The sequence below is a fragment of the Musa acuminata genome, chromosome BXJ2-4, assembly GCF_036884655.1.
Source record: "Musa acuminata AAA Group cultivar baxijiao chromosome BXJ2-4, Cavendish_Baxijiao_AAA, whole genome shotgun sequence".
Classification (NCBI taxonomy): domain Eukaryota; kingdom Viridiplantae; phylum Streptophyta; class Magnoliopsida; order Zingiberales; family Musaceae; genus Musa; species Musa acuminata.
In genome coordinates, this window is record NC_088341.1 from 36,735,648 (window position 1) to 36,751,876 (window position 16,229).

General features: G+C 37.9%; 2 protein-coding genes across 5 annotated transcripts; both read left to right on the plus strand.

Annotated features, from left to right (window-relative positions):
• Positions 1-250: 250 nt before the first annotated feature.
• LOC103979354 (lon protease homolog 2, peroxisomal) lies at positions 251-13,960 on the plus strand. Its single transcript, XM_009395474.3, has 17 exons — positions 251-422; positions 719-828; positions 920-1,031; positions 2,223-2,392; positions 3,854-3,945; positions 4,384-4,563; positions 4,743-4,826; positions 4,902-5,029; positions 6,447-6,648; positions 6,757-6,963; positions 8,602-8,732; positions 9,159-9,372; positions 10,914-11,219; positions 11,326-11,520; positions 12,644-12,889; positions 13,076-13,177; positions 13,568-13,960. Exons 1-17 carry the CDS (start codon positions 316-318, stop codon positions 13,649-13,651), a joined length of 2,670 nt encoding a protein of 889 aa, XP_009393749.2. The 5' UTR covers positions 251-315; the 3' UTR covers positions 13,652-13,960.
• A 480-nt stretch (positions 13,961-14,440) lies between these two features.
• On the plus strand, positions 14,441-15,672 carry LOC135610631 (protein STAY-GREEN, chloroplastic-like). 4 transcript variants are annotated; one of them, XM_065105388.1, is made up of 4 exons: positions 14,441-14,651; positions 14,758-14,919; positions 15,000-15,167; positions 15,255-15,672. In XM_065105388.1, the coding sequence occupies exons 1-4, from the start codon at positions 14,544-14,546 to the stop codon at positions 15,555-15,557; spliced, it is 741 nt and encodes a 246-aa protein (XP_064961460.1). In that variant the 5' UTR covers positions 14,441-14,543; the 3' UTR covers positions 15,558-15,672. The 4 variants fall into 4 exon arrangements, with proteins under 4 accessions (XP_064961460.1, XP_064961459.1, XP_064961461.1 ...); XM_065105387.1 differs by having other exon boundaries at positions 14,444-14,651; positions 15,006-15,167; positions 15,246-15,672; XM_065105389.1 differs by having other exon boundaries at positions 14,444-14,651; positions 15,027-15,167; positions 15,246-15,672.
• The last annotated feature ends 557 nt before the right edge of the window (positions 15,673-16,229 follow it).

Below are 16,229 nucleotides of genomic sequence, written 5' to 3' on the forward strand. Positions count from 1 at the left end.
GTCAGTGCCTGACAGCTTGTGTGAGGGGAGGTATGGAGTTCCTGTCTCGATAGAGACAGGTGACCGAGACGGAGGGTGGGGGGGGCGAGCATGGGACCCTGCGGGACCCGCTTATTTCTGACGCAAGCGACGACGTCGTCGACCGCCACGTGATGCTGGTGATTGGATGGCTGAGGTGGCGCGGTGAGTATGGGCGCGGGGCCCACGGTGCGACGTCGCGTTCTTTATATACCCGCCCACAGCCGGGAACGGATCCCGTTGGAGCCGACCACAAGGCGCTGACCTCATCTCTCTCTCTCTCTCGATTCTTGGGCGATGGCGGAACCGGTGGAGCTCCCCAGCCGGCTGGCGATCCTGCCCTTCCGGAACCAGGTCCTGTTGCCTGGCGCCATCATCCGAATCCGCTGCACTTCGCCGAGCAGGTAATCCCCGGCGTTTCCATCTATTACTTCCATCGATCTCTGCTTTTTTTGTTCTCCGAAAGCTTAAATTTCGTGGAACTCCACTGATCATTTATACGATTTTCTTGAGAAAGACTCTTTTGTATCAAGAAAACTACTCGATTAGGTTAACAGACGTCAGTTATGAGTATTGCTTTAGGGTTGATAAAATTGGGGAATTTGTTACGAGTGGTGTGCTTCGGAAGCTCCAGTTGACAATTAGATGTGTGGGATAGGTTCGATTTATGTAATTGTGGTGCTAATATGTTTTGTTGCAGTGTGAAGCTGGTGGAGCAAGAATTATGGCAGAAGGAAGAGAAGGGTTTGATTGGCGTGCTTCCAGTTAGGGACACTGAGGCTACAGGTGTAGGGTCGATGATCGCTCCAGGTGATTCGGTTTTGCAATTTTACTTTTCAGTGGATACTGTGACCAAAAAATGATTTTTTTTTTTTTTAATCTTGTGTCTGGCTATCTGTAGGTATGGGTAGTGATTCTTCGGGACGAGGTCTGAAAGGAGTAGCAGATGTAGTGGGAGATTCTCAGAAGCAGGATGCAAAGAACCCACAGGAAGTTATTCACTGGCACAACAGGTGGGTATTAGAAATGTTCATTTCTATTGTTTTTTTTTTCTGATTAAATTGCGGTGGCAAAATTCTGTTGTAGCCTGAGAATATATATGGTTGCTCATTGGTTAGCTTCTAAAATGGTTGGATCTTGTCAGCTGAGATTACTTTGATTTGGTGGTTACTGCTTTATTTCTTTTAGAAACCTATATAAGCCATTGACATTGAAATTGGGTGGATGGAGAGATAGAAAGGGTCCTCTTTGCATTTATTCGATTTTATATTAGTAAGGATGGTGGTCTAACTAGATCTTTAAAAGATGTATTTCGTATTCAAATTTTATTAACAATTCCAGAATGAAGAACGAAAGGGGCCAGGTATGATAGTTAAGTAAAGCAAAGATATGTTGAGTCCAATCGACATGATGGTATAGTGATAGTTAAGTGTTGCTTTCTTTTGGTTTTTCCAATTTAGATCCTGTAGTTAAGGAAAATGCAACAAAGGAAAATATAGAAATGGGAAAAACAAAGGTGCATCACTTGGCTGGCAACAATCTGAGATTGTGACTGAGATTTTTGAAATTCAAATTTTAGTCACTTGTTACACAGTTACAGCTTGTTTAGAGAGTCGTCAACTACATGCTTAAGTGGATCTGATTTTGGGCCTTTTCAGTTGTCATGGCCGAATTTAATTATTCTGAAGCAACATGGGCATTTAATGTCTCTTCTGTTATGCATGAAACACCAATGGGACCTTATTTCCCAACTATTTGGTTTGGCTATATGGACTTCTTCCTGCCACTCTTTGTCAGTTTTGCAACCATCGTGAGCATGCTTATTTCCTTCCAAACCTGTCCCAAGCATAGGAAAATAATACATTGCTTTTGTTCAAATGAATAATCATCTTTCCTACACAAAGTAATTATAAAATGTGAGATTTTTATCAGTTTTGACTCGGTTGTCTGATAATAGAGAAATTTTCCAAACAATTTAGTGTGATTTGTGAAATGTAATTATTAGGGAAATGTATTTTAGGCCCTTGCATTGTACCAACGGCAAACAAACTATTATTAACTTATTTTCTTTGTACATGTTCTTATTGGATTTCAGTGTTGGTTATTAAATCTCATTATTAGATTTTCTATGTTGGCTATAAAATTCCATTATCAGGTTTTGTATTTTGGTTGTAAAATCTCATTCATCAGACTTCGATTTCCAGGGGAGTTGCTGCTAGAGCTCTGCACCTCTCTCGAGGAGTCGAAAAACCAAGTGGGAGGGTTACCTATATTGTTGTCCTTGAAGGCTTGTGCCGGTTCAATGTTCAGGAACTCAGTGCAAGAGGAACATATTATGTTGCACGTGTCAACCGACTCGATTTGACAAAAGCTGGTAAGATGCTCTATCATTCAGTTATCTAGTAGATTCATTGTTGATTATTTTTTTTCAATTTTTATTTTATATATGCCACTTTTTTTGTTGTAAAGATAAATTTTCTTCCTGTGTTGGATTTTTTTTTTGAAACTGAGAGTTTTAGTGCTTGTAAATGATGATTAAATGAATGTAATGCTTTCATTGTCCTTTATGTAGACTCGTTCACCATATTATCGCTGCCTTTTCTTTCTAACAACAAGTCACACGGGCCCAATCATTTGTGTATAGATTGGATCTTGCATTGTGTTGTTATTGTTATTGTTGTTGGCAAGACAAAAGCCTAGAGCTAAGGTGTTTTCTGTGGCCATATTAGTTCTATTTTCTAATATTGGTTTGGATAATTGACATGTGGCTGCTTACAGAGCTTTGGTGGTGAATTTATGTTGACCATGAGGCTTTTGTCTATCATGTGACATGATAAGTTTGCTTTTGTTTCTGATGCTGCGACCTGAATAAAGTAGGCTTAAACTACACTGTCTTGCTAAAGAAAATCTATATTAAAAAAGAAAGCTCGCATTGGAGTTGGAGGCTGAAATCAGCTCCAGGACTTGCGTATCTCCTGGACTGACTACAATAGAGAAGACAATCTGAAAGAAAAGAATGCCAAGTCTCACTTTTGAAGATATAGTTATAACTTATAAGATTATGATCATAATTTATATTTCTGATACCCTTGTTTAATATTTTGTTCCCTAAGGCCCTTTAAATTACTGTTTCCCATGCTACAGTTCACTATGTTCTAAGTCCATCTTGGGTCCTTCTTTTTCATTGATTAAAACTTGGTATTGTTTTATATACATAGGATGCAGTTTAAATTGTAAAGAAATCCATTGGCATTGTCTTCTTTTCTTCTTTCTCAAGATGAGGGTCATGCTATTTGGTGACTGTTAGTGACAATGGACATTTTCAATGGAAAGTACAACATATCATTGTAATATTAGAAAGCTGATCTTTTGATTAGTAAAACATGTTAGTGACTGGTAACATGATGACAGACAGTTTCAATGGCAAGTACAACCTATCATTGTAATATTAGAAAGTGGATCTTTTGATTACAGAATGTCTGTCCATAATGTGTTCCAACAACAACTGCACCCAACTTTGATGAAACCAGAGGTGGACCTTTTTGGTTTCTAATACTTTCTGGTTTGTCCTGGATCCTAATTGAACAGTTGGATATGGGTCCAAATTTGTGCATTCTTGGTTGGTGACTTTCGCTGATGTTGGTTTGAAAGGGATATAATTTACTGTATTCTTTTTCAACTGTATGGGCTATATCTTTGAGATCCGTTATCTACAAGTGCATGCTCAGAAGTAAACCTTATGCTGATTCCACACAAATGTCTTTGTCAAAAGTCCTTATTGTGACTTTGATGGTATGAGTTATTAAACTATTTTAATGTTCGCTTTCCTACTTAGAGCTGGAGCTAGCAGAGCAAGATCCAGATCTTATTTTACTATCTCGCCAATTTAAAGCTACTGCCATGGAGCTAATTGCTGTTCTTGAGCAGGTACAAATTTTTATTCTGAAGGATACATTGCATATTATCATGTGATAATCTATAATGCATTTGTAATTGAAGCTTAAACCAGGTGTGCAAGGTGAAATAGTTTGTGGATATTAACTGCAATCTGGGCCATCTTCTTTTTCTGTTATCCTTCAGTTTCATATAAAAGGATAATATTATGTAACTTGGAGTTCTAGTTTTGGTTTGTCACACATCTTTTCATGATTCTCTGCTAATGGTAATTATAATATTATTATCATGCTCCATGGTCTTGCTTTTATTATTGGAAAGATATTGAAAAAAATTATGTTTTACTTTTATACTCTACAATCATCTGGTTTTATTTAAGTAAATTACATACCGTTGGATTTTTGTTTAACTTTATTTGAAGACATTCTGGTAGTGTAGGTATGATCTTTCACACTTTTTGTATTGTTGCAGAAGCAGAAAACTGTTGGTAGGACAAAAGCTCTTCTTGAGACAGTTCCTGTACATAGGTTGGCAGATATATTTGTTGCTAGCTTTGAGATAAGCTTTGAGGAGCAGTTATCAATGCTGGATTCAGTTGATCTAAAAGTTCGACTCTCAAAGGCAACTGAACTAGTGGACAGGCACTTGCAGGTCAAGTTTGGTGTTGTTTGTTTTTTATCATATTTCTCATCATCTGAATATAATTCCACAGAATTTGGTATGTTAAAGGAGTTAACTATGTAGATCTTTCCAAGTTATAAACATTTGTCATTTGATGACTGGACAAGTGGATATTCTATAAGCTTAACATCTACATTTTCGATGAACAGTCAATTCGTGTGGCAGAAAAGATAACTCAGAAGGTTGAGGGTCAGTTATCGAAGTCACAGAAGGAATTTCTTCTCAGACAGCAGGTTTGTTTCTTCAGATTCCAAGCTTTTGGGTATCCTGTTCCTTGATATATTATCTCAAAAATGAATCTTCTATAGATGAGGGCCATAAAAGAAGAACTTGGAGATAATGATGATGATGAGGATGATGTGGCCGCTTTGGAGAGAAAGATGCAAAGTGCAGGAATGCCTCCTAATATATGGAAGCATGCTCAAAGAGAATTGAGGTGTGTTTTTGTCTTTTGCAATGGTTAGTACTTCGTACTTAATATGACCCAGTAGCTGGGTTCTTTATTTAGTCAGGCCATGTCAAGACTGTCTCAATTGTATCTCATGTATGCATGTGAGCCTATATTTACTGTCGTAGAATTTGTTTTGAAGTGAAATCTGGCTTATGACTGGAGTCTGACGGCCGCTGAAATAATTTCTTTTCACCTGCATATTGGTTTGAAGACTTCTGACGGCTGAGTGCTGATAAAATTTTCTTCATCTTCACCATTTCTAGGAACTCATCCATTTTCTATTGCATTTTGGGCCACATTAACATGATATCTTCTAATAAGCGCCTTCACTTATAAATCTCTTCTGTATTATGGTCTTTCTTTTTGTTATGTTTAATTCTTTTAATAATTCTTCCGAACCATGCTATCATAGATAAATCTTTACTTCTACCAGAGGACAAATTATAACTGTAGCCTTTCAGAATAGTTCATGAACTACATACATTAGATTTTAAAAATCATTCTTGGCCATGGACTCTTTCCTCGCCCATGGATATGTTTGTCCATGTTCAACGGTTTATCGGTTCTAAACAAACTGGGTTTGTGTGCTTCTGAACATATGCCAAATAACTCACTAATAGAAGGTATGTATTTTAATCAAAACTAAATGAGAATTAAAGTAGAGATTTGGAGATTCAAGAGAAATTATGCTTAGGTAAAAAAGAGGGAGTTGTAACTAAAATTAATGGATAACAAGGTGCTTCAACTTGAAATGATGATTTGATTATATCTTCTCCTCACCATTTGTTTTCTTGAAAGGAACCACTGAAGTTGGATGACAAAATTGAGGAAATAGAAAAATCCCACTCCAATTGTCATCTGTCTCTTGACATTAGGAAGAAAACCTTTTGTATTTTGTCTTACCAAGTTGCAAGTAAATATATTTCTTATCAGTGTGTGTGATTTTTTTCATATCAAGAAATTAGTTGGTTGCACTTTTTTTTTTTCTTTTCTTCTTTCCTTTGCAGTGGTTGCGAAGTGAGGATGGAAGCAAGGGATCATTGAGGTTCATTCATATATAAGATTCCAGATGATCAGTATATCTGCTGATTGGGAATTTCATAATGCCATTAATCATTATTCTTCAATTGTCCTATTTGTCACTTAAGCTATGATTACCACATTTAGTCTTGTAAGTGTAGAGTAAATGCTAGAAAAATTTTAATTGTTTCTCTTCTGACAAATTATATTTGGTTAGTATGTTCCAGCAAGAAAAGCCTCAACAAACACAGTACTAAACAGCTTTGTCACAACTGATCACTAACTAGCTTCATTCAAATGCCATAATTTCTTTCCGGATACAAATGCCACTTGTTCCGCCAAACTACCTTGTGGGAGATTAACCTTAAGGTTTTGCTTGCAGGCGTCTGAGAAAGATGCAACCTCAGCAGCCTGGATATAGCAGTTCACGTGGCTACTTGGAACTTCTTGCCGATCTACCTTGGCAGAAAGTCAGTGAAGAACCTGAACTTGATCTTAAAGCTGCCCAAGAGAGTCTGGATCAAGATCACTATGGGTTGGTCAAAGTTAAGCAACGGATCATTGAATATCTAGCTGTTCGAAAGGTTAAATCTCTATCTTTATCTCGTGATTTCCTTTTTTTGTGTTTTGTTCTTGATGATAATGTATCTACATAGATTTTTAACCACCGATGCAAATGCACTTAATTGCAGCTTAAACCAGATGCCCGAGGTCCTGTGCTTTGTTTTGTTGGTCCACCTGGAGTTGGAAAGACTTCATTGGCATCATCAATTGCAAAAGCTCTCAACAGAAAATTTGTGCGGATTTCTCTAGGTGGTGTCAAGGATGAGGCTGATATCAGAGGCCATCGAAGGACATATGTTGGGAGCATGCCAGGACGTCTTATTGATGGATTGAAGGTTTGCTCTAGGAAATTCCTACTGGTTGATATTCCTTGGTGTAGTTATCTTCCTTTTCATGTCTTCAAATTTTCTTCTTGTTGAGGTTACTTGTCAAAGAAAATCACTTCACTCTTCCATTATGTGCCAGATTCACTGGATTCAATCTTTTGATTTTTTAACTTGTCACTTCTCTTTGCCTTAAATCTATTTTCTTGTTTAGAAGCTTACTTTTTTATATAGCATGGCCTATGAGTGTAGTCTTGAGTAAGTTTTCAAATTTTGATCTAAGACCCCTACTGATCCTTATCTGGACCAATATGAGTCCATCTACTGACACATGGTATGCCCTCAATATGGTTGGCATGGACCAAAGAGTAAGTGAGAAAGAAGAGGAGAGGAGGGGGAGGAGCCTTGGCAGTCAATAGCTATTGACAGTTCATCTATCAACAGTTGCCCAGATTTTTTTTTGATCAGTTCTGAACCAGACTCGGGTAATTGTTCAGTCTGGATGCCGGTTCCTGGTTGGACTAGTGAATACCATTCCATACGTATTAATCCGATGACTCCAACCAATATTTACCAGTCTGATTGATTTTTTTAATCTGTCCTGAGTTATTTTATTAAATATGAACCTACAAGTATTATCCATCTTCTTTGTTTTAGTTCTATATTAATTTTCATGAAGATTTTCAGCTGATCAACTTTTACTTACATATATGAAATCATAGAATCCTTCAAAACATATTGAGTAGCTCTTTGTTTGACTAGTGGTATTGCTCTTCACAAAGCTCATTTGCAGCAAAATTTTTTTTTTACCATTTGGAACTTATGACTTGTGATGTTTTATGTTCTAAGATTTTAAAGTTGGACACTATCTGTTCCATGTAAAATTGTTATAACTTTTTTCATGAACAAACGAACAATGAAGATTGTCGAACACTGTAGGAAGATGAAAACCCAGAGTACTAATTTTTAATTTTGTTTTTGTTTTTGGTGATTTGGCCTATTGGCAATATCATCTACTAAAATCTTGGAAGATTATTCTGATTTCAAAGTGAAGAATGTTGTACTCTGTATATGCTAAGTTTGTTCCAATCTCCATTTCGTGCCTAGATGAAGTACACTGACCGTGTTAATTATTCACTAAGAACTTTAGAAACATGCTATGATGACATGAAGTTTGTCAGCTGGGGAATTGATGGGGTTTTCTTTTAGGACAGATAAATTCATCTAAAAGTAAGAATTTCATAATCTTGGTAAAAAGGTTTCAAAGAACATCAAAGGGAAGCCATGGTATGTGCCCTGTGACAACATTGATTGCAACTCTAAACCTGGAGGCTCTCTGTGACTCATTAAATGTCAACCTGCTCCTGGTGCCTTGTATGTGATTATTTTGCATTTGACCTTCCGCAGAGCAAGATCCATATTACTTTGCAAATTAAGTAGTCATTGGCACTTTGCACTTCGTAAGAAAGTTTCTTCTACTTAATGCTGTAATTCTGAAATGTTCTATAGATTGAACCTAATGTTTTTTCTTCATTTTAGACTTTTAGTTAACATGTATGGATGTTGATGGTGATTGCTTGTTTCGTTACTCATTTGGATGTTGTTTCAGTTGACATGCATGATACACCTCTCTTTTGCTTATTACTGCAGAGAGTGGCTGTTAGCAATCCAGTTATGCTGCTTGATGAAATTGACAAGACAGGTTCTGATGTCCGTGGAGATCCAGCATCAGCGTTATTGGAAGTTCTTGATCCAGAGCAGAACAAAACTTTCAATGATCAGTATCCTCAATTATGGATTTATAGTTGTTACTAAATTTAAACCATATGAGTCTCAAGTTTTACATATGCACATTCTCAATATGGTTAGCTATCCATAAATCTAGTTCTTGGAAGTGTTTGATTCAAGATGCATTGTTTTGCTTCATTATTTATTAATGGACAGTCCCATTATGAAATCTCTCTTTGGTTCTTGTTTCTCATAGTTGGTTTTCGTTTTTCATATGATGTAAATTATTTTGGTATTTTCCTGCAATTCAATACTTGTTTCTGAATACTTCCCATTAAGTGTGACCATATTGTTTGACAAGGTTGGAGGTAGATTGATAGAGTTGGTGACTGCTACTTACAGGGAATTTATCTTTGGACTTAATATATGTTAAGTACCTTATTTCTTAATTTATTTGAATTCCTTAACTTTCATTCTAGTTATTTGAATGTTCCCTTTGATCTATCAAAGGTAATTTTTGTTGCAACTGCAAATAGAGTTCAACCTATTCCTCCACCACTATTAGACCGAATGGAAGTCATTGAGCTTCCTGGATATACACCTGAAGAAAAGCTGAAGATAGCCATGAAGCATCTTATACCACGAGTCTTGGAACAGCATGGATTAAGCTCCGAGTTTCTACAAATTCCTGAGGTACCATTCTATCGAATATCATTTTCAATATATATGAAACAATCTTCATCAGCTGCTGAAATGCTTTCATTTGCAAAATATTATATATATATATATATGTATGTATATATATATATATATGTATGTATGTATATATATATATATGTATGTATATATACATATGTGTATATATACACATATATGTATATATATATACACACACATATATACATACATATAAGCAGTGGTTCTTTTTAACATGATGATTTTTTTTCAGCAATGCATTACAAAATATTAGTAGTGCAAATTTCTTCTCAATATTTTATTGCAAGTTTAATGGTTGAATTTTTTGAGTGAAGAAAATATGTAAAAGGTGAAATAGCATCCAAGTCCAGATGTGTTGGAGCTTTATTTCTTTATGACCAATGGCAGTAGGAACTGTAAGTCACCTTCCTGGCTAGTCTAATTAGGTGCCAGTGCCAGCCTTCAGATTGTTTTGGATCTGTTTGTGACCATTTGTATATTTTCTTTGGAAATGGAATTTAGACCAACTGATGGATGGAGTTCTGACAAATGCCTTAGTGCTTATAAATTTCTGCTTCCTTTCTGTTACACTCTCAGATCCAAGTGTAATTGCTAAAACCCATCTTCATCAAGTTTTTCAAAGTAGTACAACAGGACTTTCTCTTAGGGATTACATGTGCCTGACATAGATCATACTGGTGTGAGTTTATTACAAAGGAATAGCTTCTGTGGTGTCAAGATCTGTTGTGTTTTATCTTTTCTGTCAAGATTAGGCAAATGTAACTGAAATGCATGAATATTCACAGCCATTATAGGGAAGTTACCTAATCCTGACAATTCTCAGGCATTTGCCCTGCTATCAGCTGATTGAATTAACTAATGTATTTGTCTGCTTTTTTGTGGGTGAACACTAATTACTAAAGATTATATGTCCTTGTTTCTTGCTTAGCCTGATGTTTCATGGATTCAGTTAAAACCATGTTAAAAGTTTTTTAATCTTGGGGCTTCCAGGCTCAGATAAGCTAAAAGTGGAAGTGTTTTTGAATGGATTTGTTAAGAAACGACTTATTCTTGATTACATTTGGAATTTTCATTGAACCAAGCACGAGGTTTTGGCGAGCCATTTGTGCTTTCTGTCTGTTTTCCTATATATTGGAGTTGAACAATACACAGAGAGTCAAATATCTTTGTTTCTGTGATATACTAAGTTACCGAATGTCCTAATCAATAGTGGCTATGTTTATGCAGCCAGCCTTTTCTGCTATGTGCTCTTGGTTGTCTTCCTTATCTAGCATTGTTTAGAGTTATGAAGATATTTTCTTAAATATATATGTTTGCTAAGATTTGATGTTAGTGATGGCAATTATGATTCCTTTTCTTTCACATACCATCTTGTTGATCATGATTTATTATTCTTTACCAATGGCTGACTCTAGGCATCGTTTGTATGCATAGAGTGGTTGTCCATGTTGGCAATTAAGTTTTTCCATGAGCAATTTCTTGTCACTGATTAAGTTGATTTTGATGACTTTGAGTAGGGCATGGTGAAATTAATAATTCAGAGGTATACTAGAGAAGCTGGTGTGCGTAATCTTGAAAGGAATCTAGCTGCCCTTGCTCGTGCAGCTGCTGTTAAACTTGCTGAGCAAAAAGATTGTGTGGTTCAACTTAGCAAAGATGTGCACCCAATGACAACATCCTTGCTGGACACAAGACTTGCTGATGGTTCGGACATTGAAATGGAAGTTATTCCTATGAGTATCAACAGGCAGGACATATCAAATGCTTTTGCAAGTCCTTTGACGCTGGTTGTAGACGAGGCTATGCTGGAGAAAGTGCTTGGGGTAGTCATTTATATCTTAATTTGAGGGAACTTTCTATAATTGTTTTTACTATAGTTAAACTTGTCAAAAAGATTTTACTAAACTATAGTCTATCTAAAAATTGCAGCCCCCTAGATTTGATGACAGAGAAACTGCAGACCGTGTAGCATCTCCTGGAGTATCGGTGGGGCTAGTCTGGACATCCTTTGGTGGAGAGGTTCAATTTGTTGAAGCCACAACGATGGTGGGGAAAGGTGATTTACATCTTACAGGACAACTTGGGGATGTTATTAAAGAATCAGCACAAATAGCTCTCACATGGGTAATTTTCCTTTGTTTTGATTTGTTTACCACTTCTCATATTGGGTGCTGATCTTCTTGGCAAAATTTTCATGTCTTGAACTCTCATCTGATTTTTAGTTCTGTGAACTTCTTTTCTTGCTCGATCACTTGGTTCTTATGGTCTTGTGCATTAGTATATCCTAGATATATTATTTATATAGATTCTTTCAGTCTGATCCTTCAGCCAATCTTATGTATCCTGAAAATAAAATTCATAGAGTTTTTTTACTTGTCATTTATCTTTTTTAAATTGAACTACCATTATGTCATCCTTAGATTCTTGTCAGGACCATTTTATGCAAATTGGTATTAAATTGTCAAGTAAAATGCACTTTAACTCCCCCGTGCATCTCAATATCAAAGTTATGATGCATATGGAGTAATATAGAACTTTATGAGAATTGCAACAGGCTTCAAGGTTTTTCAAATTCAGTTATCTTTATTGGTTCTACCACAGCCAAGATTTTAAATACCGACCAAGGACCATTGGAGGACCATGTAGCATAGTACTGGTATTCATTTGTTTTATTTTATGTTTTCATTGATAATGAGATTTTGATTGGTATGCTTGAGGAATATGCCCAATAGAACTAGGTGTGTACATACACCAGAGAATTAGCATTTGTCAAACTGAGTATAACATCGAACCTGAACTCCGGGCATGGTACCTAAGAGCAAGCAAAGTTATTTTCTTGTATACCTTTTTCTTCCAAGGAACTTCCTGGTTTTTTATTGTTTAGTTTCTTTCTTGTCTCCTTTGGGTAACCTGTGCTATGGGATGGAACATGGCACTGTCACTGTAGATAAGCATTGATACACTTCTATTTATGCTAGGATACAGAACATAGGTTAGCGCTAACTTATATTTCTTTAAACCATCCGATGGTTCAGCATGTGGTTCAATCATCAAGGTGTTATTAAGTCAAGAGAGAAACATGTCTTCTGCTCAGTACATTTGTGCTACACCAAACTTGACATTTTCGAAGACGTCATAACCCTTTATGACATTCCATTCCTGAAATCCGTGCACATGAGTAGATCAAAAAGGATTGTAGTAGGCATCTAAGACCATATAGATAATATCTTGTTTTCTACATGAACAGGTGAGGGCAAGAACCGCAGATCTCAAATTGTCAGCAGCCGGCGAAATCAATTTGCTTGAGAACCGAGATATTCATATACATTTTCCCGCTGGTGCTGTGCCAAAAGATGGACCATCAGCAGGAGTAACTCTTGTGACATCCTTAGTCTCACTGTTTAGTCAAAAGAAAGTTAGAGCAGATACTGCAATGACAGGGGAGATGACACTCAGAGGCCTTGTATTACCTGTTGGCGGTATCAAGGATAAGGTAGGCGCTACAATGTCTATATGCCCCTCTTTTTTTCCTTCTATTTGGAACACTCACAAAAAGGAAGTAAAAAAAATCCTTCTTTTCTAACTTTCATTATTTTCCTTGTTGGTAAATGAAAAATTGACTTCTCTTAGCATGAGCTTATTTATGGAAAATATATTGATATCATATTTCTGAATTAAGGTACTGGCGGCACATCGATATGGTATCAGACGAGTTATATTGCCCGAGAGAAATTTGAAGGACTTAGCTGAGGTTCCATCAGCGATTCTTGCTGGCATGGAGGTAATTACACTTGCATTCAAACGGTTGTCTTGTGCCTAACCTTCTCTGATGCTACATTGTGCGGATTGGATATCATCCTTTGATTTTCTATATCTTCAATTTTATGACAAGCAATTACATTTTTCTTGTGTTTGATATATTTCACACAACTTACTTCATGTGAAATATATGCTTCACATGCTTATCTTTCCCTCTTAGTAACTAATGATTTTCTTTTGAACTCATGTTCTTCTCGGCCATTGAGTTAATTCTTCGTTATTTCTTTTGGGAAGAAACTTTAATTTCACATACTTATGTTCCAGCATAATTTCTTTGGTCTAAAGCAGTTTGGTCGTCCGGTAGAGTCAGACTGCAACTTTGCATAACGATTCGTGGTGTCGGTGGTTGCAGATATTACTTGTGAAGCGCATCGAGGACGTGCTGGAGCAAGCATTTGAAGGTGGATGTCCCTGGAAACCACAGTCCAAGCTATAGCATTGTGAAGCAGCAGTTGAAGATGATGGATCCGTCTCTTCTCTCCCATCCTCCCCCCCCCCCCCGCCCCCACTACGGAGCTGCAGTCTCAGACCTTCACTTGCGATTCCTAATGCTTGTGTAGCTTGGACCCTTTGTCTCCTCGGGGCCCCACGAAACTCAAAATCCCCCCTTGGGGATCCTACAAGCAATCAAAAATTAATTATCCGTCCTTTCTGTATTACTGTGTCATGTCCAAGCCACCTGCTTCGAACTCACCTGTAAATGTCTTTATTGGGGACAGGGACGATAGCTTTCACGGTTCTTTTATACGAGGGGCTCTTTTATTATTATTATTATTATTATATATATATATATATATATATATATATATATATATATATATATATATATAAGCTTATTAATGTGTTTTTCTAATATATTAGTGTAAATTAGAAGTTTTATATGGATACAATGAAATATTTTCGATTTATTTTTATAAAAAAACAAAAAATTAGAATTTAAGAGAATAAATAAGAAAATATGACTGACTATCTACGTGCAGCTGAAAATATCTCCTGTGTTCTTCCATGGCTGTGCCTACCACGTACGTGTTATAGCAGCTCGGTGGCTAATCTTCGTCTTCGTGAAGATAGAGAGAGCTACTCCAAGGGAGGATCGACTCCCAAGCCATCACGATTCCCACACGCTTCCTTCTCCTCCTGCCTTTGCTCTCCCTTGCTTACACACCACACTCGGAACAGGTCACCTACTTCTCCCCGTAGGCAACCTTACGGCGAGAGGACGCACTTGTCCATCCAAATCCCTCGGAAGTTGAAGTACGAGGGAAACAGAGTGCAAAGGCCATTTCGTTTCAGCTCTGCTCTAACTCTTCCTTCTACTCTGTGTTGTCATGGCTTTCGCAGCTGCTATGCTTCCGCTGCCTGTTCAGCGAGGAAGTCCCTTGTTCGTCTTCAGCAGGCGGAGAAGAGGAAGTCTCTCCATGGTCTCCATGGTTCCGGTACGTTCTGAGATCATCAAGATACGAAGCAGACATTACTTTTGTTCGTTCGATCGATCGATCGATCGATAGATCTCATGTGCTGCATACTGGTACTTGCGCTTAGGCTGCGAGGCTGTTTGGGCCGGCCATATTCGAGGCTTCCAAGCTGAAGGTGCTCTTCTTGGGGGTGGACAAGGCGAAGCTCCCCAGGGCCTACACTCTCACCCACAGCGATCTCACCTCCAAGCTCACCCTCGCCATCTCCCACACCATCAACCGCGCTCAGGTACCATCGTCAAGCTTTACGTAACGTGAACGGCTCTGACGAAGGGCACGCTTATCTCCCCTGTTCCTGATCTCGAGCAGCTGCAGGGCTGGTGCAACCGGCTGCAGAGGGACGAGGTGGTGGCCGAGTGGAACAAGGTCCAAGGAAAGATGTCCCTCCACGTCCATTGCCACATCAGTGGCGGCCATTTCCTCCTCGACCTCGTCGCCAGCCTCCGTTACTACATCTTCTGCGATGAACTCCCAGTGGTATGTATGCATACGCACGCATCCGCTCATTCATGCTAATTCTTCCGACGTCCCTGACGACGGAATGGCGGTGGCAAGGTACTGAAGGCGTTCGTTCATGGCGACGAGGCGCTGTTCAACGACTACCCGGAGCTGGAGGAGGCAATGGTGTGGGTCTACTTCCACTCCAACCTCCCCGAGTTCAACCGGGTGGAGTGCTGGGGGCCGCTCCGGGACGCGGCCTCGGCCGGGAGGAGCAAGGCCGGGGAGGCACAGCCGCCGTTCCCGACAGACCGGCCGCGACGGTGCAAGGCGGAATGCGACTGCTGCTTTCCTCTGCAGAGTTTGATCCCCTGGCCGCATGACTTCCAAGAGGAACGCCGGGAATCTGCCGGCCGACCGCAGCAGTAGTAACAAGGCAAGGTTGGCTCGTGCAGAACGCTTGTGAACGGAGTGCAAATTGCGTCCTTTATTCTTTGGATGGGACGAAACCTATTCATTTATCGCGTTTCATTCATCTTTCTTATTTCGAGTTCTCCTTCATCACAATCATTACACCATATTACGTGTTCGGAAAAATTATTATAATAATTTTTTTTTCATTCTCATCAAAATATTAATTTATTATTAAAAATAAATATTAACCAGAATAACGTAAACAGTAGAATAATAAATCAATCACAAAATGAGACACCAAATTTTTATATGAAAAACCCAATAAAAAAAAACTATGGGATCATAATTTATTTCAAATTTCTACTGTAATCAATAGTGATAATAGGTTTATAATAAGTCTTCTTTAGAAAAACTAGAAGATCACAATAACAACAATAATACTAATCTTGACTCAATAATAACATATCATTATCATCATAGATGAATTTGATGATAGAAAAATTTTAAGTCTCACCAAGTAGGTATGGTAAAAAGGTATTTATAAACTATAGATCGGTACCATTAAGATTGTAGAACTTGTTTCGAGGATTCTTCACATAAAATTTGATCAAAATCGATAAAATTTATTCCTCCGTTCTAACGCACGTCTCCGCTTCCTTATTTTTTATTTTAATAAATCAAATCTAA